This window comes from Mercurialis annua, linkage group LG1-X, assembly GCF_937616625.2.
Source record: "Mercurialis annua linkage group LG1-X, ddMerAnnu1.2, whole genome shotgun sequence".
Lineage (NCBI taxonomy): Eukaryota > Viridiplantae > Streptophyta > Magnoliopsida > Malpighiales > Euphorbiaceae > Mercurialis > Mercurialis annua.
This window is the reverse complement of record NC_065570.1, coordinates 67,971,365-67,997,862: the sequence shown is the minus strand read 5'-3', so window position 1 is coordinate 67,997,862 and position 26,498 is coordinate 67,971,365. Positions and strand designations below refer to the sequence as shown.

The 26,498-nt window shown below is 32.6% G+C and overlaps 4 protein-coding genes and 1 long non-coding RNA gene across 11 annotated transcripts; 3 read left to right on the top strand and 2 right to left on the bottom strand.

Annotated features, from left to right (window-relative positions):
• Positions 1-241: 241 nt before the first annotated feature.
• LOC126680493 (disease resistance protein RPV1-like) lies at positions 242-4,015 on the bottom strand. The gene is made up of 5 exons (XM_050375626.1): positions 3,552-4,015; positions 2,382-3,471; positions 1,927-2,214; positions 1,074-1,853; positions 242-836 (listed from the first exon to the last, which is right to left on the bottom strand). The coding sequence occupies exons 1-5, from the start codon at positions 4,013-4,015 to the stop codon at positions 306-308; spliced, it is 3,153 nt and encodes a 1,050-aa protein (XP_050231583.1). The 3' UTR covers positions 242-305.
• Positions 3,578-9,113, top strand: LOC126680542 (uncharacterized). 2 transcript variants are annotated; one of them, XR_007641220.2, is made up of 3 exons: positions 3,578-3,726; positions 4,214-4,849; positions 4,976-9,113. It is a non-coding gene; the product is annotated as an uncharacterized LOC126680542 (long non-coding RNA). The 2 variants fall into 2 exon arrangements; XR_007641221.2 differs by lacking the exon at positions 3,578-3,726 and adding an exon at positions 3,953-4,042.
• Positions 5,200-12,650, bottom strand: LOC126680499 (uncharacterized). Of its 6 annotated transcripts, XR_007641204.1 has the most exons (11): positions 12,355-12,650; positions 12,161-12,272; positions 11,103-11,293; positions 10,865-10,959; positions 10,354-10,785; positions 9,500-9,608; positions 8,609-9,254; positions 7,449-7,585; positions 6,034-6,064; positions 5,879-5,926; positions 5,200-5,529 (listed from the first exon to the last, which is right to left on the bottom strand). XR_007641204.1 is itself a non-coding variant. In XM_050375658.1 (10 exons), the coding sequence occupies exons 1-8, from the start codon at positions 12,487-12,489 to the stop codon at positions 7,464-7,466; spliced, it is 1,842 nt and encodes a 613-aa protein (XP_050231615.1). In that variant the 5' UTR covers positions 12,490-12,650; the 3' UTR covers positions 5,200-5,529; positions 6,034-6,064; positions 7,449-7,463. The 6 variants fall into 6 exon arrangements, 5 of the variants coding, with proteins under 5 accessions (XP_050231615.1, XP_050231620.1, XP_050231588.1 ...); XM_050375658.1 differs by lacking the exon at positions 5,879-5,926; XM_050375663.1 differs by lacking the exon at positions 5,879-5,926 and having other exon boundaries at positions 6,034-6,061.
• Positions 12,651-19,644: 6,994 nt separating this feature from the next.
• On the top strand, positions 19,645-21,235 carry LOC126666028 (anthocyanidin-3-O-glucoside rhamnosyltransferase-like). Its single transcript, XM_050358973.2, has one exon. The coding sequence runs from the start codon at positions 19,681-19,683 to the stop codon at positions 21,076-21,078; it is 1,398 nt and encodes a 465-aa protein (XP_050214930.1). The 5' UTR covers positions 19,645-19,680; the 3' UTR covers positions 21,079-21,235.
• Positions 21,236-21,840: 605 nt separating this feature from the next.
• Positions 21,841-25,586, top strand: LOC126665074 (uncharacterized). Its single transcript, XM_050357774.1, has 8 exons — positions 21,841-22,207; positions 22,289-22,413; positions 22,501-22,538; positions 22,615-22,725; positions 22,807-22,886; positions 23,150-23,186; positions 24,482-24,523; positions 25,408-25,586. Exons 1-8 carry the CDS (start codon positions 21,878-21,880, stop codon positions 25,476-25,478), a joined length of 834 nt encoding a protein of 277 aa, XP_050213731.1. The 5' UTR covers positions 21,841-21,877; the 3' UTR covers positions 25,479-25,586.
• The last annotated feature ends 912 nt before the right edge of the window (positions 25,587-26,498 follow it).

Genomic DNA, 26,498 nt, shown 5'->3' with positions numbered 1-26,498 from the left:
ATCTTGCGTATTTTATCCTATTTTGCATTTTTTTTTCATTTCAATTGTATCCTGAAGCATAAAAATGATCTTTTTTTATTTGGCAGAAGTTTAAAAAAAATCTTTAAATTGACCCTTTTAGCATTAAAATAACTTTTTATATTAAATTGACCATTCTTTAAATTGACCAATTTTTTAATATAATTTTAATTTTTGCCACATTAATTTTTTGATTTTGGATATGGAAATCAACAAAGAGTACCTTGCTTCATAGGTTCACAAGTCCACCACATCAGGAGATCAGTATATTTTCTTCTCTGGCCTGTTTAGTTGCACTGGATGATTGAGGATTTGATTTCTGTCTCCTCATCCTGAGAATACATTAGATGAACACCACATTTATTTACTTTGCGCAATGTATAAGAGTGCCCTGCTTCTTTCTTTGAGCAGAATGTAATTGTGGCTTCACTATAATTATTTGATGCTTCTGTATCTTTTTCTTGAATACTTCTCAGACACAAACTGAAATCGTAGCCCATGAATACATAATTTGATCTGCCAAAATTCTGTTGCATTTCACCAGAGTAGCTAGGCAGTCCTCGCAAAATACAATTAACTGTTTGGTGATCACCACGATCAGTTGTCAAATCGCAGTAGCATAAGATGTAAATGTCGCTGAGCTCTGTGAAGTCTGTACATTCAACCACACCACACATAGCAAAACCTAAGAACTTGGGATTAAGCCAATTTGAAGGAAGCTTGATACTGATAGAAGAATTTGTTTTCTGATAGTGAAACCATTTTGGAATTTCGTTTCCAGAGAAACAAATGCTGATTGATGGCAGTGAATGAAGTCCCTGCATCAATTATTCGTTGATAATTAATTTCAGCGGGAAACTATGTTGTACAGAAATGTAAACATTGAAATGAAAAACACTCAAACAGGAGAAAAGGTTATAAATATTAAGTTTCAGAGTTTTAAAAGCATTTCCGCACCAAAACATACGGCTTAACAAGTTTCCATGCAACATAACTCGCTATAAAACATTTGACATACGCGGTCTGTCATCTGTGCATGAAGGAGAGAGAGATACCTTATGATAGTCTTTTACAGCTGCAGATGCTATGCTCTGAATTCTAAACTGTAAATCAAACTCGATGATCCTTCGTGCATTCTGATCCAACCTTGGACAATTAATAAAACAAAACCGCTGATTATTTGGACATTTTGGTAACATTTTCTCTGCAAATACAGCCAGTGAAGATGGTATTGTTTCCAGTGAAATGCAACTGCTTGCATTTAAGAGGTTAAGGCTCGGTGGAAGTTCCGGTAAACAAGTAAGTGCTTTGCAACCACGTATGTCAAGCTTCTGTAATTGAGAAAGCTTTTCCATGCTGAGAGGTAAAGTTTCCAGCTCCAAACAACCAGAGATTAAAAGGCTTTTAAGAGAATTCAGCATAGAGAGATTTCTTGGCAGGCTCTTGAGATGTTTACAGTTAGACATACTCCAAAAGTTAAGTTTAGAAAGACTCTCAATCGACACCGGAAGTTCTTCTACTGCAGTCCTGTCCAAACTCAACTCTTTTACACTTCTTGAAATCTCTGGTAACTTCTTTAATTGTGTGCATCCAGAAAGATTGAGCCTTTGAAGCGATTGCATATTAAAACAGCTTGGAATACTCTTAACCTCTCTGCAGTTCTCCAGATTCAGGAGAGTAAGCTTCTTGAAATGTTCGACGGCTGATGGTACCTCAAGCAAACTTATACAGCCTTGAAGATTTAGATATTCAAGATTTAAGGCCTTTGATAAGTCTGGTAATCTGATAAGATGCCGTGAGTTCTTGAGGTCGATAGAATTTAACTTCTCAAGATTCTGCAACCAACTAAAATAAATAAACATCCATGGATATGCATATAAGTCTACTTTTTGAATTAGAATAGTATACCTGACATCCCTCCCAAAGCAGTTCAACCTGGCTAAATGGCATACTAAGTTCAACAAGGTTCTCGGCACAAAAATTGGACGGGAAGTATTTTAAAGGACTTCCAGTCCAATAGAGATAGCTTAGCTTATCTGACAAAGATTCAAGACCTTGTGGAAGATGCACGATGAGACCATCACGATGAAATTTGAGAAAGCGTAATCTGTTCATCCTTGAAAACACTTCGGGTTTTAAGTGTAGGTATTCTAATTCGGACATATCAAGGAATATACCTTCAATTGTTTCAGTTCCCTACAATAAGTGTAAAGCATAAGATCAACACATTACAAACTACTACAATTAGTATCTTGTTGTCAATATCATTTGAAACCAAAAAAAAAAGCTGACTTGCACAATTGCATTGAACTTCATTGTTTTGCCAACATAACAAAAATAAATATTGGGCACTTCAGTCTTACCGTATTTTTCGACAAAACGTGAAAAACATCTCCAGAAGTCCACAACCTGCTGCGTCTTCCAGGTTCTTTGACAGACTCCTCTCGCACGATTTCCCAACCCATTCTTTGTAATAGATTATGCATCTCTAACTTATTGTTTGAAATAGTTACAAGCGACTTCTCAATAAGGACATTGAATCCAACATCAACAGAGAAGCCGCAACCATCTAGTATTCTTTTCACAAAATCCGTATCCTCCCCTTTAAAGAAACATGCAATATCAAGGAAAATATCTTTCTCTTCAACATCCAATCCATCATAACTCAACCTTAACATGCTCTGGATCTCTTTATTAGGGATTCTCTCTAGTTTACTCAATGCGTTTTCCCACTCCCGCATGCTTCTACGATATAGAAAAGAACCCAAAACTTTCAGAGCCAGGGGATTGCCACTAGCATAACATACTACTCTTTCTGACATATTCCTATGATCTTCTCTTAGCTGGTTTCGTTTAAATGCACGCAAACCAAAGAGTTCAAGAGCTTCATGGTAATTCAATCCCTCGACCTCATATACTTCATCAACTCCACTCTTAAGAACATCTTGATCTCTAGTTGTTACAATAATCCTACTTCCTGGTCCGAACCATTCATGCTCTCCTGCTAAATAATCTATTTGCTTGAAGTTATCCACATCATCAAGAACAATAAGAGCTTTTATTCGACAAAGTCTAGTCTGAACAAAACTAGCTCTAAAATCATAAGCATCTGTATTTAGATTTTCTTCTCCTAATATTTTCGAGAGCATTTCCTTTCGCAGTCGGTACAATCCATATTTTTCTGATTCTTCCCTAACATTAGCAAGAAAGTAACAGCCATCAAACTGTGCAGAGATGTGATCAAATACTACTCCAGCAAGTGTTGTTTTCCCTATACCGCCCATTCCCCAAATTCCTAAAATTCGAATATCGTCGGACCCAATGCTTAATAATGATTCAATTTTCTCAATTCGTGAGTACACTCCAACCAAACCCTTGAAACTACACGACGAGATACGATTTAATTTTTTAGAAATATCCTCAACAATTTCATCAATCAGTCTGGATTCGGGCCTAACAAATTAAAAATGCAGAACAATTACTAAAAAATGTTGATTGCTACACATTGAATTTGAGCAAGAATTTAAAAATACCTAATAACAAGTGAATCCCAACCAGATAAAGTGGCAGCCTCAGTCAAAGCTGCTCTCCAAATCTGAATCTTATTATCCATACTCTTCTTGAAACGCTCCTCAAGCTTAGCAAATGCGAGACCGAAACCACCTTTCTGCTCTGCAACATCCTGAGGATCAACGCTGTAAAAAACAGGTAAAACCATTTGTTTTGAAATATTTTTGCATTCGAGTATCTTAGTTAGTTCATCCAAACACCACGGTGATTCTGCGTACTTTTCTGAAAAGATAATCACGGAAATGATTGATTGCTCAATCACTTTCAAAAGCACTGCTGTGATCTCCTCTCCTCTGTCAAGTTCGTTATCTATGAACGTTTTAATGTGCTTCCTATGCAAAGCAGCATATAAATGGCTGGTGAAGTTATTGCGAGTGTCTTCACCTCTGAAACTCACGAAAACTTCGTATTTTGAAGAAGAAGCCATTGAAGAACAGCTCGATTGTTTCTGTTGGTAAAAATCTATGTGCAGTTTAGGTTTCAGTTTAGAAATTAATTTAGAAAAATGGAATTTGTTTTGGAATTTAATAAATTATGCTTTAATTATTACGACTTACGAGGATTAAGATCGTTATTGTTGTCTTTATTATAATGTTCTTGACTATCATATTATTGTTTGCTGCAGCGATCATTTCTATGACTTTATGGTCAAATTCATTTGCGGAAGCGCACCATCATCAACAGTAGTCTATAGAAACGTTTCAGTATTTACTTTGAGCCCAGGTGAGCAAGTGAATAAAGCTGCTTGAGTTTGATAAAATCTAGATCTCAAAAGAAATCCTGGTTTCATCCCTGAAAACACCTACCCTTCAAAGTCTGCCATTCAATTTTAATGTTGAAAATCTTGTTTTACTTGGTTTTTGTGATACCAAACTGGCTTGGTAGATCCTGGATCTTCAATAACCGTCACTGGCATAAAAGTCCTACCAGAGTTTCTAGGTTCTGCAGTAGTCTATGTAGTTGAATTCACACACTATATAGATATCAATAATTTATGTCATGTGTATGCAACTTCAAGACCGTTCCGGATGATCATCGTGTTGTTAATTCTGAAAGGTCTAAATAATGGAAACAATGATTTGAGCTTCACAAGATCACATCATGTGTACATTGGGTATGATTTTAAATGAACATGACTAAGTCGCATTCAAATTTTATACGAAAAAGGTGTTGGCGCACACTGCTGCCAGGCGAAAAGTGGATAAATGCAGCGTGCATCTATTAATATGCTCAGGATAGTAATTGCTATTAGCAGACAGAGGTTAGTACTGCATAAGCTCTTTCAAATGATAAGTTTCAATTTCTCATCTCATTTTTTTCACTTTTGGTGGAATGAGGTCTTCATATATTTTCTCATTTTGCATGATTTACTACTCAAACTTCACAGGACAAGAAGCCACAGTTTGGGAACCAAGTGATTTCATTTTTGTGCTACTGGGATAGCAAACACCGAGGTAAAAATCACATCAGCATAAAATTGTTACACGACCTGATAAATTACTGTTCAGAATCATAAACCTATAAACAAATACATGCAACCTCTAGTCTAGTCTAAATCAACAAAATATCTCCTAGCTCAACAGAAACGAGTTTTGCCTCTGGAGAGAAAAATTAAAAAAATATAGAACAAGATGATAATGGTCGAAACATAATCTTAAACGTAATACAAAGATTGTGTAATATATAAATAGACAAGTGAAACAATCCATTCAGCTGACTCCAGACATTGCATTAGACTTGTATAGTTAGTTATATCATAGCGAAGGAAAAAAATTATATACTAATTCCTTGCAGAACCAGATTCAGGGAGAAAACCACTTCTCACCTCTAGAGATTTCACCCCTAGTTTCTATCAAAATCGCAATGCATATATTCAGCTCATGGTCAAGCAAATATCCTCTCCAATAACCTTTAGGGATCACCTAATAAATTGTCCACCCTCTGAGAAGAAAACAAAGTTTCAAACAATCACCTGACTTTCTTTTAATGTCTTACATTCAAATGCATAAACATAGCAATCATCAAAGAGGAGAACAAAAGTGAAATCAATTACATCGCCGTTCAAAAAAATGTACGTGATTGCACAAATAAATAGCACAATTAGAGATGAGTAGTTGCATAAAGAAACAGCATGATTAAACCGAGTGAACTGAAGAAATACTAGCAGGTGATCTATTTACAATTTTGCTTTTTGAAAAACAATGCATATCGCTTATGGTAGAAGCCAAATTAGCTTACGACTTGAACAGACAAAAGGCTTTCATCTGTTTATGATAATTCTGCTGCACACCTAAGAATAAAGCAGCAAGAAGCTGAGACCAGATGTTGAGACCCCAGCCTAAACTTGCAAAAAAAAAAAATCTCATATTTGTTCCACAAACAATATACATACAATTTCAAATATTAATGTAGTAATATTGTGTAAGATAAATAAAGAAAAGAAACCTCTTAGCCATCTCCATTATAGTCATCACTGCTGTGGAAAAGAAACAACTTACAGAGAACTTGTTACTATAGTAACACAATCGTGCATCGGATTACTCTGACATATGATTACTTATTTCTTAGTTCATCTCCTAGTTGAGAATTTAAAAATATGCACTATGTGATATTAATATTCATAAAAATACAAAATCTAATAATGAAAGTGTTTTTTTGTAAGTTGTTATTTCTTTGCAGTTCAAAACTAGGAAAAAGCACAATGTAAAAGATGAGAGGTGTAACTATTATCATGTCTGTTAAATAACCAATCAACCCAATAACTTGAACAGTTAGATGAGTTTCCAATTATGGTTTATTCAAACACACTCTAACCCGCAATGCCCATTAGACTTGAAGCGTGAACAAGTACAAAAACACCGTATCTTATGCTCAAATATTCAATTATTTAATTGGGGGTTTCCAAGGCTCCAATCATAGATGCTTGATATCATATCAAATAACCAATCTAACCAAAAAGATTAACCTATTATGCGAGACTCCAACTATGGTTTTATTATTTCTAATAGAGCCCAAACAAAAAGTAAAGTTCATTACTCATATGAGAAATGAGTACATGCAACACATAGTGTTAGATTACATCTTAAAACCAATTGGTAGGAAGTGGAGATGTCCAACCAATATTTAAACACATGTCCATCCACACACACACACAACCAATGTAGGATACTCTCACTTGAACACTCACGCATAGCGTGACCGGGCCGAGCAACCAAACCCCCCTCACGTATTTCACGTGGGCCGGGCCAAATTCAAATTGTGTGAATGGACAAAATTCTGATATCATGTTAAATGCCATCTTAAAACCAATTGGTGTTAAGGAGATGCCCAACCAATATTTAAACACACATCGTTCACACACACAATCAATGTGGGATACTCCCACTTCAACAGATAGGAGGCAGCAATAGTTCTACATTCACTATCGTACTTTGCTTTTATAGAGTGACTGCAACTGATCAATTAAAATCTGTGTACAAGTTAATAAATTCACTTTTCCAGAATTTACAAGGAGCATTTAATCACATAGACATCGAGCAGCACAGCAGCAAATCAGAAAGCATGTCAAGTTCTTATGTCAAAGATAAGATAAAAAGAAAATACAAGAGAAAAGGAAAATAAATAGATTTTATCACCTTCCTAACCAATAAAGATTGAACATCAAAATAAGCAAATGGTGACCACTGACCAGAACAAATTAGGAAAACAACAAGATTCATATTACTTAACATAAGCTGGAAAAGTTTATAATCTCCAGAAATAATAAATAAATATATAAACGGAAGAACACACAATCAGTCCAAAGTCAAAATCGATTACTCTATTTTTTCAATATAGAATTAACTGCTAAAGAAACATACCATTAAGAGCACTTCTCACTTCTTGGTTTTATCAAAAACCTCAATATATCTTTTAGGAACCCCATACTGTTCAACTAGATGTCTTGCCACATCATCAATAACACCACCTTGAATAAGAACTTCATTCCCTTTCTTTCCTGAGAAGGTAAAAATGAAACAGTCTCAGAAATTGTGTATTTGCAGGTAAAACAAAAACGATTTGATAAATATTAAAAAAGGTTTAGATGATGTCAACAACATTATCTCTCATACTGGTCTTCCTATTATGTCAAAAATATGCCGAGTTTTTCCTCTATACAAGGCCACAAGTCAGTTTTGATGCTATATTACAATTACTGGAGGAACTGGAACTAAGAAAAAAGTTAGGGTAAATCTTGATGAAGATGAAAACATCTCTTCAAATAGAACTAATGGCATAGTCAGCAGACTCAGCACTCTAACCATCAACTCCCAGAACTATCAGCAACCGACTAATCTTGGCACCAGATTAGCTACCATGTACCGAACTACTACTATTTGAGTCTTAGTTAATGCCCATGTGCACCTGATGCTAGATTTACTGTTATGCAAAATTTCCGCCAAATTACCAGAACTTTTGCACCTAGCAATATCTTGCTTTTACTAACTGGGATTGACATAGTAGTTTTACATAACAACCATAGCCCTCTTCTAAATAATGCAGCTTTTGTTAACAGAACAAAACTTCTAAATACTCCAGCGTTTATTTGAACTTCATAATATGGTTACACTAAATTTTACATGTCTGTCAATGTTGTATAAAAATAGAGAATCTATTTTTTCCAAACCAAAAAAGATCTCAGAGATTTTATAATGCTTACTCTCAAACTCTTTGTTTACACAGTAGTGATATTCTTTGTTTGTCTATTCATCTTTGGATTTTTATCTAATGACAAAATCAGCTTGATGGATGGAAAACGATAAATGAAAAGCAAAATCACATAATATCCAGCATCAAAATCACATAATATCCAGCATCAAATAAGCAATCTGCATTTAATTTAGATCATTCTCTCCTCAATGCATAAAAGGACATTGTCCTTATAATCGTATCACCATAAGAAGGTTGGATTAATACGACTAATTTTTAGTGTAAACCACCATTAGCAAATAAAGCATCAAAATCAGTGCACAAAGCATACCTGGTAGCTCTTGCACTGATGTACTGCAAGCAAACTTTTTCTGCAGCTCTGATGCCAATGCTTCAGCATCCATCAAGAATTGTTCTAGACCAGAGACTTTCGTCACCTTCTTGTTACCTTGACGTCTTTCTGTTAGAATTTGAATTGTCTTCAATGAACCTTTACGAATGGCTGACTCACTTCCTCTCGTCACTATGTAATGAGCTTGCATTCGGCTTACAAATATTGATCCAATATCTTTCTTATGGATCTCAGTTGGGTATGTTGATCCTTTTTTAACCGTTCCCTTAAACAGAGCATCACATAATGTTGCATCTAAAACTACAAAGGACCTGTTTGTCGCCTTCACCAGATTTTCTTTCTCAAAATACTTGAAGACAATATCACAGGCTTCTGAAGCACTGTAAAGTTTCCCAGTATCAGCACCAACAGAAGCAAAAATGGGATTGACATGTACGCTTGGTTTATAGATCTCTGTCACTTCAAGCAATTTTTTGGACCGACTTCCACTAGTAGCTGGATCATCGGCCTGGTCAATTTTCTGCTCCTGCCTCTTCTCTGGCTTGAAGGATAAGTAATCTGGGTGACTGCGATTAACAGAAACTAGAATAGTTTCCTTCTTATACTTGTCCTCCTTCACTGAAATCTGTCCACATTAGACACCAATTAGATCTAAGCATACTAAAATACACCAATTTCCTACCAATACAAGCCAGATAATCCAAAAGGACTTGGTAATTAAGGTATCCCGCTCAAGAAATATAAGTAATTTTGCTTGTTTAAGGATCCTTCATTTGAAACCAATTTCACTTCTCTATCGTCGAAAGCTTTTTGCTTTAATATAAATAAGTGCTAGTTCCCAAAATAATCATAGAGAACAGAAGAACGCACCAACCCTGCAGATGATTTAGCTTGTAGCCACTTTGACAGCTTCTTGTGGGATGATTTCTTAATATCCAGCATAATTCCTGAAGGCCTGCAAGGTAAGACGTGGCCTGACCTGCACCAACGAACTTTGTAACAAAGTATAGAAAAGAGAATAATAAACCTTATTCAACCTATCTATACGAGTAGTTTACATTGTTGAGCAAGGGCAACCATATCAGAATTTCCAAAACATCAACCTTTCCGTTTAGAAATTTACAGCTATCAACATTCTTTAAACATAAGAAACAATGAATTACATAATAAAAATCAGTATTAAATATAATCACCAACACGGACTGTTACTTCTCTTTGATGACATAAACAGATGGTTTCAGCCAGAAACAGTTCTAACACAAAAAAATTATCATTTCTATGACAGTCATCTTAGAACATGTTCTCAGTCATATATCGAGTCATCGTGCATGAGCAACAATAAAGACCAATGACAGATAAAGACCGTACATTTTCCAGGGTATGTTGATCATAATACATCTAAGCTTGACGATTAGCTATCCTTAGTTCCATGATTACAGATACCCAAAAAAAAAAATCATGAACAAACAACTATATCACTTTCATATCTGACTAACTTATGAGTGCAACATTACAAAGCTATAAAAAAAGAACAATCTTAAAATCAACTGCACCTGATAGTTAAGATGTGGATAACAATCCACAATAACACACTCTAGTCAAATTACATATGCTGCTACACATGTCAGTTAATCAAAATAAATGTAAATGACCAATTAATATGCACAAGAACATAAGAAAGTGTGGAACACAAATATGTGCTAGCTCCCAAACAAACAACTCACCACAGAGTGCTTCCAGGAATTGGAAGATCTTTGTCTTTAACAGTAGTGTGCAGTGCTTGCAGTAGGCATTTTTCCAGATAAGCATCTACATCCTCGGTTGATAATGCATGCTGCTGCTCAAGAGTTGATTCATCAACATCGACATTTTCCATTATTTTCATATCACCTATGTCAGCAGTGACTTCTTCCATTGTGTCATGCTCAGAATCAAGTTTTGTAACTGAAGATGGTTGAGAATCTGATATTACATCATTTCCATCAGCAAATTCCCCAATTTTATTGGGGTCAACCTCATTATGTTGATCATTTGAAAAACCACTAGCAGCTGCACGTGAATCAGAATCTTGAATGGATGACAAAAAAGAAGGATCCTCAAAGACAACATCTTCATAAAAACCAGCATTTGGCACATAATGCCCCTCAACTGACTCCCTGCAGATCATTCTAAGAGCATGTCAACGAAGGACTCAACATGAATCAATCTCCCAATGAGTTTCCAAAATAAGCATACCATAGTAAGTCCCGGTAATGATGAGTAATCCTTAAGGCCTTCCCACGCAAGCCAGCTTTTATTGCTTCATTGCTGCTCAAAGTTGTGGAGCCAACCTGAATAAAGTAAGCATTGCTGATGTAATTACTAAATGAATCAGCAGTTAGAAAAGTACAACAACAAGAGACATGAGCAATCAGCAAAGTGAAAGAGTGTGTGTGCATATGCATGTCAAATTAAAAATTCAAAGAAGTCTTACCGCTATTGGTGCTGGATTGCCCGGAACTTTAACTGCCCATGTTTCCCCAGTTGAAAAAGATGGTAGACCTTCGGCAGGTATACTAATACCAGGGAACATCAAATCTGCTCCTCCAATGATAAATTGAGAGACCTCACCACCCTTCAATGTAAAAGACGGTAATAGTTCAGGAACGTTCCATAGGGCAAAAACTGCAATAAAAGAGCAGCATGTAAATAAATATCTAGAAAAAAATAGATGCATGTAGTCATTGACTTATTGCAGATGAAGCAAACAATTAGTGTGACTGCCTAAACTAATAAAATTTACAATCAACTTCTTGAAATTGACATACTGCCAAAAATCATAATTAACTAAAGAACCATTACTTTCACAGAAGGTAAATTATCAATTTACTTTTCATTTGAAATTCCATCAAATGTTCCATCATGTTTTAAAGCTTGTAACATAGCATTTGCATATGACACCTTTTACATCCTAGATTCTAGAATACAAAGAAATAAGGAAAAGTGAGAAGTATATCACTTGCAAGAATAAGACAAGATGGTGGCTGAACCAAAGAAGTAATTGTAATCTGCGATCCTGAAAGTAAGGTTCAATGTAATGGGAATGCTTAAGTAGATTAATCTGGATACGATAATAAAATATGACAATCAATTTTGGGAGGAAAAGAAACATGTCCGTTAAACAAGCATACCTTACGAATACTGAGTTTAATAAAGGAAGAATATCTGAAATTACATACAGCACAGAAGATCAAACAAAACCATAGATACAAGTTCCATAAATGAAAACACAAGGAGGTAAATTGTAACCCTAAAAATGAGCTTATGAGGAATTATGACTACACCTAAAAATTAGCTAGGTATCAGGACAAGACATGATGTTATAATTGTTTACAAAAATTCATATATAATGATAAAAAGATCCACATTAATGCATTACGCAACACACAATAACTGTCACTATTAAACCAACTATTAAACCTATTATATTCTCAAAATGTGAACTCAACTTAACTTAAGAGCTACAAAATTAAATGGAAGCATATGAGAGACCTGTAGGAAAAATATCAGTGCCGCGACCATCAACATCAAAAAACATGGGAAATCCAGCTTCAACGCCATAAACATGAACCCTATTCTGAAACTTTGCCACGGTTATATCTGCCTACACATAATACACAACATACAAACATTATAAAACTGAAATTTAAAAGTCTGCAAAAAATAATTAACAAAACCAAGCATACTTTAGGAGGAAGAAGAATGTCGATATCAGCATCGGAAGCGCGAGGGAATTTATCTCTGATGCTTCGTTTAAGCTTCTTCCGGTCGGCTCCTGATAGTCTCTGATGCGATTTGGCCTCCACTGCTTTCTTAAACATTTTTAGATGATGATTAGTTGAATAAATTAAACTCTAATTCGAAACAATTGAGGGCAAATTAGATGAAATAATCTTTGTTTTCTCGAGAGAGTGAATAAGAGTGGAAGAGAATGGTTGTTTGTTTTGTTTTGCTTGTGAGAAAATGAAGGAAAGTTCGCGAAACTCATAGGTCGGTTCGTCGGAGTAAATTACTCTCAGCTCCCTGTGTGTATTGGTATACCACAATTTATATTTTTATTCTTTTTATTTAAAAATTATTTTCATTATTTTTATTTATATTACTATTATACTCCTTCAATTCAGTTCTAATATTAGTCAACTAAATTAAAAAAAAATTATTAAAAAACTGAAAATTTAATTTAGTACTTAGTATTTGTTAATATGAATAAATAAAATTTATATTGTTAAAAAATTTAATGGCTTTAATTTAATTTTTAATATATATTAACATTTTAATTTTTTTTATTATTGTTTAATTTTAGAAAGTGGATAAAATAATAAATATCAAACAAATTAAAGAAAAAAGGATTTAATGTATAAAATGTAATCCCCCCTAAATTTAAAAGACTAAATTATTCCACGTAAGGAATAATTAAGAGGACCGGAAGAACGTAAATTATATATGAGGATAGATTTAATTTATAATATCTCTGAAAATAAGAAATAGTTATAGAAGTTAAAATATTAAATTTTTATATTTATATTTTAACTGACGGGAATTAAGAAACGCTTATAAATTAAAATAAAATAATTTATAAGTCCCGAGTGAATATTTTTGGAGTCAATATTCATGGAATATTTTTAAGAAGTTACTCCTAAAATTTTATAAGATTTGGAGATAGAAAATTTATTGAGAGTGACTAGTTTCACCCTAATAAATTTTAAATGATTTATTAAAAATAAAATATAGGTCTCATGAGAATAAAAGTTTTTTTATTCTTATTTTGAATTATGGGATTTTTGGATAAAATTTCATAAAGTTTGGAGTTTATAGTCTGTTTTACTTACGGACAAATATTTAAAAGAATTGACGCATAAATCACTAGGGGCTAGTTTGGCGTTTGACCAAACTACATATATATGATGTCAAATGAATTGAAATCATATCACCAAAACCAAATTAGGTTTCAGTTGCTTGCTTTGCTCCGGTTCACGCAAGAAGCTAGGATTAGGGTTTTTTGATCCGATTTCTCGCTTCTCACTCGAATTTCTTCGTGAATTCGATAGTAATTGAGATAATAACCGTTATTTGAATTCGGTTCTATAAAAGTCGGATTATATTTGAATATACGACGGTTGTTGTATCGAATCGATCGAATATGAACCGATTTTACGTTTCAATAGTGGAATTGAATCTTATGGTGTGTGAATTGATGTTTGGAATCGAAAATAGGCGTTTTAGCACGTCGGAAAGTCCGGAAAATTGAATTTCTCGAGACTGTGCACACAAAGTGCACGAACATGCACCAGCTGAGGTGCACGAACATGCACTAGCTGAGGTGCACGAGCGTGCACAAGGATGCACGAGCCTGCACAAGGATGCACGAACGTGCATATGAACAATGTTTCATATTTGAGTTTTAGTTTTATGGATTTTGAAAATGATTAACCTTAACTAGGACGTTTAAAGGACTGAAAAGGACTTAGACAATTAAGGACATCCGATTAATTAAAACATAGAGACGTTTTAATTTGGTCTTATATTAATCAAAGTGATTAATAATTAGAGGACTATAAGTTGATCTCGAGAACGAGAATAGACTATATACGTTATATGTCTAGTAATGTCTACAAAGTCTACTCTATAGAGTTAAATTTTTTATTTAAATTGTTTTTAACAATTGAATTCTAACTAGATCTGACAGGCCAGCGGGCTACCGGACTAGCGGAGTAAGGAACATTCAAATCCTATTTTGGGGATAGCGGTTCTGTGAGTTTGCATTTTACTTTTGAATATTGATACTCAAAATGTTATTTAAACCGCATTGCATTGAGTCGATTTGCAACCGATATATATCCATTGAAACATGCTACCTATTAGGGCTGTGTGATCACCGGTATCAATACTATAGACTCAGCATGTGATTATCTAGAGATATAGGGATGACTATATTAAGTCATTGGGCAACAGAAATGTTGGTGACCCTGACTTAATGAGTAGTCTTGAGGCGGCAGTAATTTTTTTACGGCCTAGATACCCAGTACAGAATTTGAGACGACTGTTGACATTGTATCCGTACAGTGCTATTGTGATAAGAGGAATATGTTGTTATATTCTGATTTCTAGAGATATAATCACAATGTGTTGATTACATTTTAAAATAAAGGATTTCAAATACTTATTAAAAGAGATTGAAACCTTGTTATGTTGTCAAAACGCAAAAAGTTTTTAGTGATTTTCGAGGTTTGCTATGGATTTCGGAACAACCATTCCCATTTCCTAGCGCCGGTCACGATCCATAAATTTGGGTCATGACAAATGAGATAAAATAATTAAATTAAATTTATTAAACTATTAAACCCCGTATAAGTATAAATTTTATTTATATCTATGTCAAAAATAAGTTGAAGGGCTAAACTAAAATTAATTTTTTTAATTAAATTAAAAAAGTTAATTTTTTTAATTTAATTGATTAACATTAAGAACAAACGGAAAAATTAAATTATAAGTGAAATAAAAGTGAAATATCATATCATTTGACTTTTAAATAAAAAAGATGGAATGAACTGTAACATATGAGGAAAAATCGTTGAAAATTAATTGCAAAAAATGTTTAAAATAATAAATTCAACTAACTAAGATTTGTTATTAATTTTATTTAGTTTGATTTCACATAAATAATATAAATTTATATTAATTAAATTAAATTTTATATGAATATAGAATATTTTATTAATACATTAAGTTTATATAGCCATTTCAAAAATTGGGATATTTTTAAATTCCTAATAAATTTCAACGTAGAGTTTTTAATCCTAACATTTTTTGTTTTCTTATTTTGTAGCCCAAATATGTATTTCAATAATTTATGCATACATGGCAAATCGGAATAGTAGGTCAGATACATGTATTAGAATATTAAATTTCATCATTTTATATTTTTGCAATATATACTTTAAAAATAATTAAACTAATTAAAAACCTTGCAAGACCATTCTAGATTCCCATTAACAAATGCCGGTGGAGGCGGCACTAGGTGGTGGAGTATATCTTGAGTTTTAGGGGGTTTTAGATTTAGGTACATCATTTATTTATTTTTAATAAAATTTAAAATAAAATATTTATCTCTAAAATATATTATAAAATAAATTTAGAACAAATTATTTTAAAATACCTCACATTTATCATAATTTACAGTTTGGTATCCTTATTTGAAAATCACACGATTTGGTACTTCAGTTTTAATTTTATAAATAAGGCTCTTCTACTAAATATAAGTATTAAATCGCTAACGGAATGAAATGTGAGGTACCAAATTGTTTGAAGATGAGATACCAAACCGTTTATATAATTAAAACTGAGGTATCAAATCGTTTATATAATAGAAACTAAGGTATCAAATCATTTGAAAAAAATTTCAAATTATTAACGGAACTAATAGAAAGGTCTTATAGTTTACATAATCAAAATTGAGGTACCTGATTTTCAAATAAGGGCTATCAAATTGTGAATTATAATAAACGTAAGGGACTTTAGAAAAATTTGCTCATAAATTTATTATAATTTTATTTAATTAAGTTAATTATAATTATAATTTATTTTTAATGAGGTTAATTAAAATCAATAGGAAATATTAATTATTTCTAAATATATATAAATTTTATAATTAATTAATTATCGATTTAAAAATTAAATTAAATTTTAATTGGGATTGTGTAATTTATCATATGGTTTGTTTAGATTCAGTTTTAGAGGATGCTGCCATATCATCTTAAGTCAATTTTTTTTGTTGAGATGGCTGCCAGGTGAATGATTGCATGGCACAGAAACCGTTTTGGTTCACCAATATTTAAAAAAGACTTAAGTGGCAATATGCCCCCCCAAACTTGTAAGCAATGGACAATTAACACATATATTAATTTTATGGACAAATCAGTACACGAACTTGATGATTATGGGCAATTTGCCTTATTTTGGCAATTTGCCCCTTCAATTTATACGTTAATTGTCTTTTAAATTGGCAATTTGCCCTCTTAACTTGTAAGTTAATTTGCCAAAATGGACTAATTGCCCATAATCAACAAGTTCGTGTACTGATTTGCCAACAAAGTTAATTTGTGTGTTAATTGGCCATTACTTACAAGTTGAAGGGGTAAATTGCTACTTAAATCATTTAAAAAAACAAATATCCTGAAATGGGTTAAGTGGTTTTCATTTGTGGTAGGTATAGGAAATGAAGAGGTAAAGTGGGTTTCATATGTGGTAGGTATCGGAAATGTTTGAATATGACTGTGAATTAAATTATTTCGCTATGCATCAAAGTTTAAAAAGATCCATGCGCTATTTTAAAATGGGGTTTTTATTCAAATAATCTAACTTTTTTTAAAAAATTATTTTTTATATTATTTCCACTTTTGTATCTCTAAAATATATGTACACGAAGCAAATTTTTTTATACGATATTATATATATTCATCTCAAAAAAAAAATTATAATTTTAATTATTTTATCTCTCCTCATATTTCTCTCTCCTCTATCTCTCAACTCACCTTTCACACAACTTCTTCTTCTTTTTCTTCTTCTCTTCAATTCAATAAATCAGCGTCTTCAGATATGTTCTTCGCGTTTCGCCTCCGCCGTTCCACCTTTGTCTCGCCGTCGAAATCATTTTCTCCGTTCGTTGTCAATATCGCCGTTTTCTATTTTGATTTTTCAGATCTAAAGTTCATCGTTTTGCTTTTTTTTCGTTTCAGATTTGTAATTTTTTTTTTTTGTTTATTTTTTCATATAACAATAATTTTTCATCATTAAATATGTATAAAAATTATTTTTTCATGTTAGATAAAATAATTTTGTGAGTTTATGGAATAAAAATATGTTATTTCTGCATTTTTATTGTATTTGGTTGTATTTTTGCGTTTTTTTGTTATGTAACACGATTTTTTGATGATAGTTGATTGATGAAATATTGTAATGTTATATTCTTGTTGATTTTATGTTGATATTGTGTTGATAATCAGTTGATATTTTTTGATTTTAACATTAAAAAAATAAGATAACACTGTTCGTGAAATAAACTAAAAAAGTAAAAATTAAACTGAGACTTGATTATAATATGTTAGCATAGAAAAAAAAAGACAAATAATCATATTTAATTATTGCAATGTTACAGTGTTGATATTATGTTGATTTTCGGTAGTTATTTTGTTGATTTTAATATTGGTGAAAAACACAATAATCATGTTGAATTATTGTATTGTTACAATGTTGATTTTGTGTTGATATATAGTTGATTTTAGCATTAACGAAAAAGACCACATTGTAAGTAAAACAAAATAAAAAAATAAAAATTAAATTGTAATAATAATGAAAAAATAAAAATTAGTGTAAGTAAAATTTAAAAATTTAAATTAGTTAGTTTATTAAATGTTGTTGATGTTGTGTTGATTTTGTGTTAATATTAAAACTGACGAAAAACATCAACAGTTAAAAAAAGTCAAAATCCAAAAAAAAAATAAAAAATATCACATATATTAAGTGCAAGAATATAATGATTAAAAAAATTAAAAATATTGATTTTTTAAAAAAAAATGAGATTTGGCATAAAAAGCAGATGAAATTTCCTATACTACACTATTCCTATTTTATTTACAACTTTAGATTGTTTTTTTTTATCTTTATTTTTCTATTTTTATTTTAAGAGAAATACTTTTTTTTTTCTTTTTAATTTCAAAAATATCTTTTTTTTTTATTTTTTAATGATTTATTCCTTTTTTTATAGATTTTTTTTTCTGCTATTTTTTATCGTATTTTTTAATGTAACTATGGTGTATTATAGTGTATTTATTTTCTTTTAGTGTAATTATGGTGTTTGTATAGTGTAACATTAGTGTATATATAGTGTATTTGTGGTATATTTGTAATGTTTTTATGGTGTATACCATAAAAACACTGTAAGTACACTATAAAACACTCGAAATGTACCATAAATATACTAAAAACAGCAGGAGTACAATAAAAAAATATAGATATACCGTAAACACCAGAAATACACTATAAATACACTATAACGTAAATATATTATAAAAATACTACAAATACACCATAAATCAATTCGTTATTTACAAAATTAGTAGCATTAAAATAAATAAATAAATCTATAAATAAGAGAAAGACAAAATAATTATGTGAATAACAGAACAATTTTATAAATAAAAAAATCATAGATCTACAATAATTTATCAATAAATTGTTTAAATTATTACAAAAAATCTAAAAAATTATGAAAGATAGGAAAATGATGTCGAGAAATTCTTAGCGCGAACGGAAAAGTCGAACGGGAAAGCACGAACGGAAGAGCGGAACAAAAAAGCGACCGGAGGAGATGAAAACTTCATCGGGAGTAGACGAACGGAAGCGCGAACGGAAAAGCAACCGAAATAGAAAAACGGAAAATCAAATGAAAAATAAAATGAAAAGAGAGAAAGAGAAATAAAAGAGTGTGGTTATGTGAAATTTTAATTTAAAATGAGATATGATTTTTATATATAGTGCGTATTTTTGTAAATATATTTGTTATTAGTGTAGAGGGGGAAATTATGAAAAGATGGTCAAATTTGCTGTGAATATGTTTGAAAATTAGTTATTTTGAAAATAATCTCTAAAAATTAAAGTTTTTTAATAGTATAAAAAGAATAATATGAAAAGTAAAGATTTAAAAGAGATAGTTAAAGTAAATATTCGAGAAAAAAATTAATAATTTACATAAAAAGCCTTTTTAAAATGGTGTATGGATCCAAAATATATGTTAATTTAGATAATTATAGAAAAGTGGTTATAAAATTGAATTTTAGACAGTTAATAGGGATAAAGAGGAAAAAGCCCAAAAGAAAAAGTACCGGCGAGGCTCAATATGCATCGTTGGATACACCTACCTCTAATTGAAAGTAACGTTTGTACCAGAGAGTCGTTTAATATATAATACTACCATTCAAACACTCGAAAGCATCATACACTGAAAGAGAAACAAAATGATTACAAACAAATCAACAAATGATGAGCTACACATCGTTATGTTTCCACATTTTGCATTCGGTCACATAGCTCCATTTATTCAGCTCTCTAACAAGCTTTCGGTTCATGGAATTCGAGTTTCTTTCCTTTCATCTCCGGGTAACATTCCGCGTATTCAATCATCTCTTCTTCCCCACATTCAAATCATTCCCGTTTCCATTCCTTCTGTAGACGGTCTCCCACCAGATCTTGAAAACACTTCGAAAATGACACCAGCTATGGCGGAACTTCTCACGAAAGCCGTTGATCTCATGCAACCACAAATTAAAATCCTTTTATCGAAACTAAATCCACATTTTGTTTTTTTGGATTTTTCGCAGCATTGGCTTCCGAAACTCTCTTCGGAACTCGGCATTAAAAGCGCCTGGTTCTCGGTTTTCTCCGCTATTTCGGGCGCTTATCTCACCGTCCCTGCAAGATCAGCTAACGGTAACATTCCGACTGTTGATGAGCTTTTGACCCCGCCGAAAGGATTTCCCTCTACTGCAGTTACTTCTGTAAAAGCTTTTCAGGCTACAGATTTTTCTTACATATATAAAAGCTTCCACGATAACCCTAGTGTGTTTAACAGGCTTCTCGAGTGTGTCAATAGCTGTAACGCCGTCATAATCAAAACCTGCAATGAAATGGAAGGACCTTACATAGATTTCATGAAAAGCCAGCTTAAAAAACCCATTCTGTTATCTGGTCCGTTAGTTCCCGAGTCACCATCCGGCGAGTTAGACGAGAAATGGGAGAAATGGCTGAGTCAATTCCCTTCAAAATCTGTCATATTTTGCTCATTCGGCAGTGAAACATTCTTGACTCACGATCAAATTCACCAGCTCTCACTCGGCTTAGAACTCACAGGGTTACCATTTCTTCTCGTTTTAAATTTCACATCTGATGAAACCGATCCACAAACCCAACTGCAGAGAGCTTTACCAGAAGGATTCATGAAAAGGGTAGAAAACAGAGGAATAATACACTCAGGATGGGTGCAACAGCCACTAATATTGGCACACGATAGCGTAGGATGCTATCTGAATCACTCGGGATTCAGTTCTTTGATTGAAGCTACGATGAACGACTGTCAACTGGTAATGCTTCCTTTTAAAGGTGACCAGTTCTTGAACTCCAAGCTTTTGGCTATGGAGTTGAAGGCTGGGGTGGAGGTAAATAGGAGAAATGAAGATGGGTATTTTGGTAAAGAGGATATTAATGAGGCTGTTAGAAAAGTAATGGTGGACGTTGAGAAGGACACGTGTAAGGCTATAAGGGAGAATCATAGCAAGTGGAGGGATTTTCTGTTAAATGAAGATATTCAAAATAAATTTATTGCAGATTTGGCTGAGGAATTGAAGGCTCTAGTTTAGGAGAATTGACTAATAAATTTATTGCCGATGTTTTTTTTTAATTATGCAAAATAATACAATTGCAAGCTACCTATCTAGGACTTATGTATCAATTTAATCTTTTGTACTTGTACTAGCTCATGTTCAATTAGTATTAAAATAATACTTATCTTTTAAATTTGTGTAGATCTAATTAACTGGTAAAAATAAAAATAATTTAAAATGATTTATTTGATTCCGAAATGTTCTAATTGTCTTAAAAATATATTAAAATATACTTATTTGATCCGAGTTTACTCTTTGTTCAATATTTATATGCAAACCAAAAACTCTTTGATTAATACCTTTTTGAGATGGCAAAATAGTTGCTTCAAATACTCCATCTTTTAAAATAATTGCTCCACAATCTCAAGGCACAACTGAATTGATAAGGCGCTTTTCTGTCTAAAACGAGATCGCGGGTTCGAACCGTACTCATGTATGCAGCCGTTTATGACTTAGGCCAAAGTTTGTCTCATGTAAGGAGCCTACAATATTCGAGTAAAAATTAATTTGAATATAAAGGTTTAAATGTGTCTTCTGATAGTTGAGACCCGTTCAGAATAACTAATCGGCTGTACCAAAGAAAAATATTGCTCTAAATACCCTATTTTTTTCTTTTTTTTCCTCTTAAAAGTGTCCACCGGATCCAAGGCCTAAAGTAACGATCCAGATGCATCAACAAAGCCCATAAGCATAATTACCGGATCTAAAAAGAATTCAAATATACAAAACATTTATCAATTCTTTAATTTAAAATAATAAAACATTGACAGTAATAATGGGAAGTGGAAGCAGAATTCTGCTATGCAAAACATCATCTTCATTAACTCTCTTTGCACCTCCACCTGCACCTGCTTTAGCTTTCACTTCCTCTCACCTCACTTTCAAATCCCTAACTCCGTCACCGTCGCCGTTACCGCCTAACTCCAGACTTCACCATTGCAATCGTATGGCTACTGAAGCTTCACCATCTTCTTCCTCCGTCACCAACGGTGACAGTATCATCCACTCCTCCGCAAACGACGGAGCTTCCACCGCCGCATCCGCTTCTCATTCTCCTGCCGCTTCATCTGCAATTGACTTCCTCTCTTTATGCCACAGCCTCAAGGTATTTTTTTATATAATGTACAGGAAATTTTGCTATTGATTGACTGATGTTTGTGTTTAATTGTTGATTAAAAAAAATTAGAAAACAAAACGAGCTGGATGGGTAAAGAGAGAGGTGAAGAATCCAGAATCAATCGCTGATCATATGTATCGCATGGGATTAATGGCTCTTATTGCTCCTGATATTCCCGGCATTGATCGTGACAAGTTAGTTACTTAGGGTTTTCATTTATTTTTTATTCATTTTAAGTTTTCATTTACTTATTATTTTAATTGTATCATTTTATTTTTCAGGTGTGTGAAAATGGCAATTATTCATGATATAGCAGAAGGTAACTATCTGATATTTGTGATTGTTAGTTTTGTTTTGTTTTTTTCTAATGTAATTTATATTGTTTGTTGAAACAGCTATTGTTGGAGACATTACGCCCTCCGATGGGGTACCAAAGGAAGAGAAAAGTCGAATAGAGGGAGAAGCATTAGAGCATATGTGCAAATTGCTAGGAGGAGGAATTAGAGGTTTCCTTCATTTAATTTTTAGTTCTTGTGTTGCGTGATGTATTTGCTATGAAATTGAAGTGATCTGCGATTTGTATATAGCCAAGGAAATAAGCCAGTTATGGATGGAGTATGAGGAGAATTCGTCGCCGGAAGCTAAAATTGTTAAAGACTTCGATAAGGTATATATTATTTTAGTTACCATTTAATGTTTGTATGTCAGACAAGCAATCAGTAGTTAATAACTGCAGATTTCATATGTATGCAGCTCACTTAACAGTTAATATTTTAAGCCAATGGGTATTAAGATATGCTAGAGACCATATAAAGTCATTGGCTATAGGAGATATGGCTATATGAATGTTTGCAGGAATGCATGATAATTTGTTATTTAAAATTGTGCTCTGAATAATCTGATTGTTTTTTGCTCTTTTGTTCTATCTAGGTGGAGATGATACTTCAAGCCTTAGAATATGAAAACGGTGAATGTTCTTCTTGATTTCATTCTTCTCTGTTATATTTTTAAAGTCATCTTGACATGCTGTCATTCTAATCATGAAGATATTTTGATGGCTGTTATGGAAACGGAAATTTGGGTCGCTAAGACTGGCAATAGTGTCCTTTAAACTTCAAAACCACTTCTGTATTGTAGAAACATGTCCTATTAGATTCTAAGTTCATTTATGGTTAATCGTAATTGAAATCCAATAGGCTGGCAAGACAGAAACTTAATTAACATTTTCCTTGTACTTTGAGTGATAAACCTCTTTCTTATTAGTTTAGTGTTAGTTGTATTTGTTAGTAGGAGACATGGAAGGGCATAAAACATTCATGATGTCTAATGCATATTGTGGGTTTATTCATAGTGTTCCATTCTTTAGTGTGTAATAAAGGGTAAGTGCTGTGAAATTTTAAATCATCTCTTGTAGGCTGTTATTTCAAGCTTAAAGCAAAAATAAATTAATGTAGTTGTTCCTTTAATTAAATTATAAAAACTATTCTACTTCACTGTAGGAGAGTTAAATGACAGCTGGGATGTGAGGAAACCTATTATGTTTGTTTCCAAAATATTTAAAAAGTAAATTATTATTCAATAAGTTTATTGAAGTTTGAACTCCACTCATCAATTAAATTGTTTCCCTCATTGCTGTATTCAACTATGAATTCAAAGTCACTGCCCGTTCTTGTGCTGTAACTTGGGCTTACCATAAAGCACTGTCAAAGGCCATGACAAGGTTTTGCGGGTGGGCTTGGGTTTTGGATTCTAACATATAAGGATTTTATTTAGGTCCTATAGCTGTCGTGTATTCTGAAAATTTTGGTAGCATTTGTATTTTGACATAATGTTATTTTACATTTCAGCTGTCTTGTTGGTGCAAGCATTTCATACTGTGGATGTAGTTGGCATTCTATAGCTAACTTCCTTTTTCTTGTTGCCATGATACTATGTTGATTTTTCATTTTATTTTTGGCTTATCTTTCAGTCAAGGATTCTTTTACGCCAATGTTTTGGTGGCATATTCATTATGAATTTAAGGCTCTCTCATTTCATATTGAAGATAGAAAAAGAAAAGGAATCTAGCTGCCTTATAAGGGACATGGTCATGCTTCTTATACTCTAGATATTAACTAAGAAATGCACCCCATTTATCACAACTTTAACTCCCATTTGGTTAAGAGGGAGGACTAAATGAAATATAATCTTGCTGTACCATACTTCTTTATGAAGATCAGAATATTTGGAACGACAGCTGAAGTTTGTTATGGCATTCTGCAGAGCAAGAGAAGGATTTGGATGAGTTTTTCCAATCAACTGCTGGTATGATTTTGAACTCAATTTCTCTCTATTTTACATCTTTCCAACCTATATGGCTATTTCAAATTTTAGAAGAGATAACTCCACATTGATTTTCCCGAATGAATAAGCTTCTAATGTCAACTTGTAAAGTAGATTTCATTTAATGTGAACTATAATCCTTCAATGGAATTATTGAGTTTACTATTGGCTTCTTTCTTTCTCATAGTAAATACTTCCAGTTTTTAGAGTCATAATGTTTTAACCTTTATCCCTCTAAATTGAATACTTCAAGCAGTTGGGAGTTTATATTTTAGGTTGGTGGATATTTAAAAAATAACTACTTAAAAATTAAAAGGGTATTTCTTAAAAAATCTGGGACTAAAAGTCTTTTATATATAAAGTTTAAAACTTAGGGACCAATAACACTTTTGAATTCATAACAACAAGTCTCAGTGTCATGGGGTAATAGCACTCTTGTACCGTGGCAGCTCCAAAGGATAAATATATGTAACAGGAGCGCTAGGGAGGGAAAATTTCTGACTCATATCAAACTATAGTTGTCCTTAAGAGTGCTAGAGATGCTATTGTAATCTTCTTCATGCAAGGAGAAAAAAATAAGGAAATGAAGACTTTTAGTTCTTATAAGCTTGGCTGAAACTATCTAATAGTAGTTCTGATCGGAGTATTACTCATAATACAGAATCTAATACTTGGAACAAAATATTTGTTATTTCTTCATATATGTTTGTAAGTGAAGCTTGCCCATTGGAAGCTGAATGTTTCCGCTCAATGTGCATGTTTTAGCATAGTCAAAATACTAGTATTGAAATTTAACACAATCTTTGTGTTTAAATTCTATGGTCATGGCCTTAAGCCCTCATCAAATCTTGTTAACAAATTTGCAGGGAAGTTTCAGACTGAAGTGGGCAAATCTTGGGCCTTAGAAATAGCATCAAGAAGAAGAAAAGGCCACTAATTCAACCTTGTCGGGTACTTCTACTGTCATTTTTTTATTTCGTGTATTGTCTCACACTCTAACTAGATCCTTTTAATACTGATAATCATAATTTTTTTCAAATCTTAATATTTGCCCTCACTTTCCAATTCCCTAAGTATTTTGAGGGTCGGAAGGATTGCCATTTCTGACAATAAGGTATTAAATTTGAAAATAATGATTAAAGGCGATTAGAAAAATTATATGTAGGAAGATTTGACATGTTTTGAATAAATAAAAACAAAAAAAATCCAAATACAAGTTACCTACTTGTTTAAAATAAAGACTCGGTGTAGCTAAAACATCGGTCGTCCTCCAGTTGCATTTTATTTCATAAACTTCACATATTTGTCTTCAGACACTAAGGAAGAGAAGGGACATTTAATATTCTGGATGCAATTGTAGCTGGGTTCTGTATACACTATATTCAACCCTAATATTATCCCTAATACTAACCTTAATCATTAACCCTAATGCTAACCCTAATATTCTGGATAAAACGTTTATCTTTAGAATAAAGTTTCTCTAAAAAATCTAGTACATAAAATATACTATTTGGTGGTAAGAGCATACTGTATTTAATGGTTCATAAACTTTTTTTTAAACAGAATGCACTTTAAACAGTAACCCCATTTTCATTGTATAAAATCATATAAAGTAGTGTCTTCTATCTTAGTTGTCAAACAGTTGTCCACATTATGTCTAATAGTGCTGTTTAGCACAGTTAAGTTAGAGTGAGTTAACTTTTACCATTGACTAAGTTTAGGGTTTAGCATGATAGCAAGATACCGAGATCAATCGAATGGCTTTGAAAATATGGCATGTGAAGCTTTTTCATGGTGAGATGTAGTGTGGAGAAAAACACAAGCCGCCTATTCTAAGGCAAGTGAAGTATAGAGATAAAAGAGAATCGAGTGCGAGTGAATAGGCTTTGAAAGATGAAATCTACATGCTTTTTTATCTTTTTGCTTGCCAAGTTTTAGACTTAGAAAAGGACAAATG

Bases quoted from the DNA above. Each gene is read 5' to 3' on its own strand.
- LOC126680499 (XM_050375658.1), bottom strand. From the start codon at position 12,489: ATGTTTAAGAAAGCAGTGGAGGCCAAATCGCATCAGAGACTATCAGGA. The intron at 10,960-11,102 runs GTAAGACTTCTT...TACTTTATTCAG, and splicing joins GCAATCCAGCACCAATAGCG to GTTGGCTCCACAACTTTGAG. The intron at 9,609-10,353 runs GTGAGTTGTTTG...TCGTTGGTGCAG, and splicing joins ATTCCTGGAAGCACTCTGTG to GTCAGGCCACGTCTTACCTT.
- LOC126666028 (XM_050358973.2), top strand. From the start codon at position 19,681: ATGATTACAAACAAATCAACAAATGATGAGCTACACATCGTTATGTTT.
- LOC126665074 (XM_050357774.1), top strand. From the start codon at position 21,878: ATGGGAAGTGGAAGCAGAATTCTGCTATGCAAAACATCATCTTCATTA. The intron at 22,887-23,149 runs GTATATATTATT...TGTTCTATCTAG, and splicing joins TTGTTAAAGACTTCGATAAG to GTGGAGATGATACTTCAAGC. The intron at 24,524-25,407 runs GTATGATTTTGA...ACAAATTTGCAG, and splicing joins GTTTTTCCAATCAACTGCTG to GGAAGTTTCAGACTGAAGTG.
- LOC126680493 (XM_050375626.1), bottom strand. From the start codon at position 4,015: ATGGCTTCTTCTTCAAAATACGAAGTTTTCGTGAGTTTCAGAGGTGAA. The intron at 3,472-3,551 runs GTATTTTTAAAT...TTAATTTGTTAG, and splicing joins TGGGATTCACTTGTTATTAG to GCCCGAATCCAGACTGATTG. The intron at 837-1,073 runs GTATCTCTCTCT...TAATTGATGCAG, and splicing joins CTGTAAAAGACTATCATAAG to GGACTTCATTCACTGCCATC.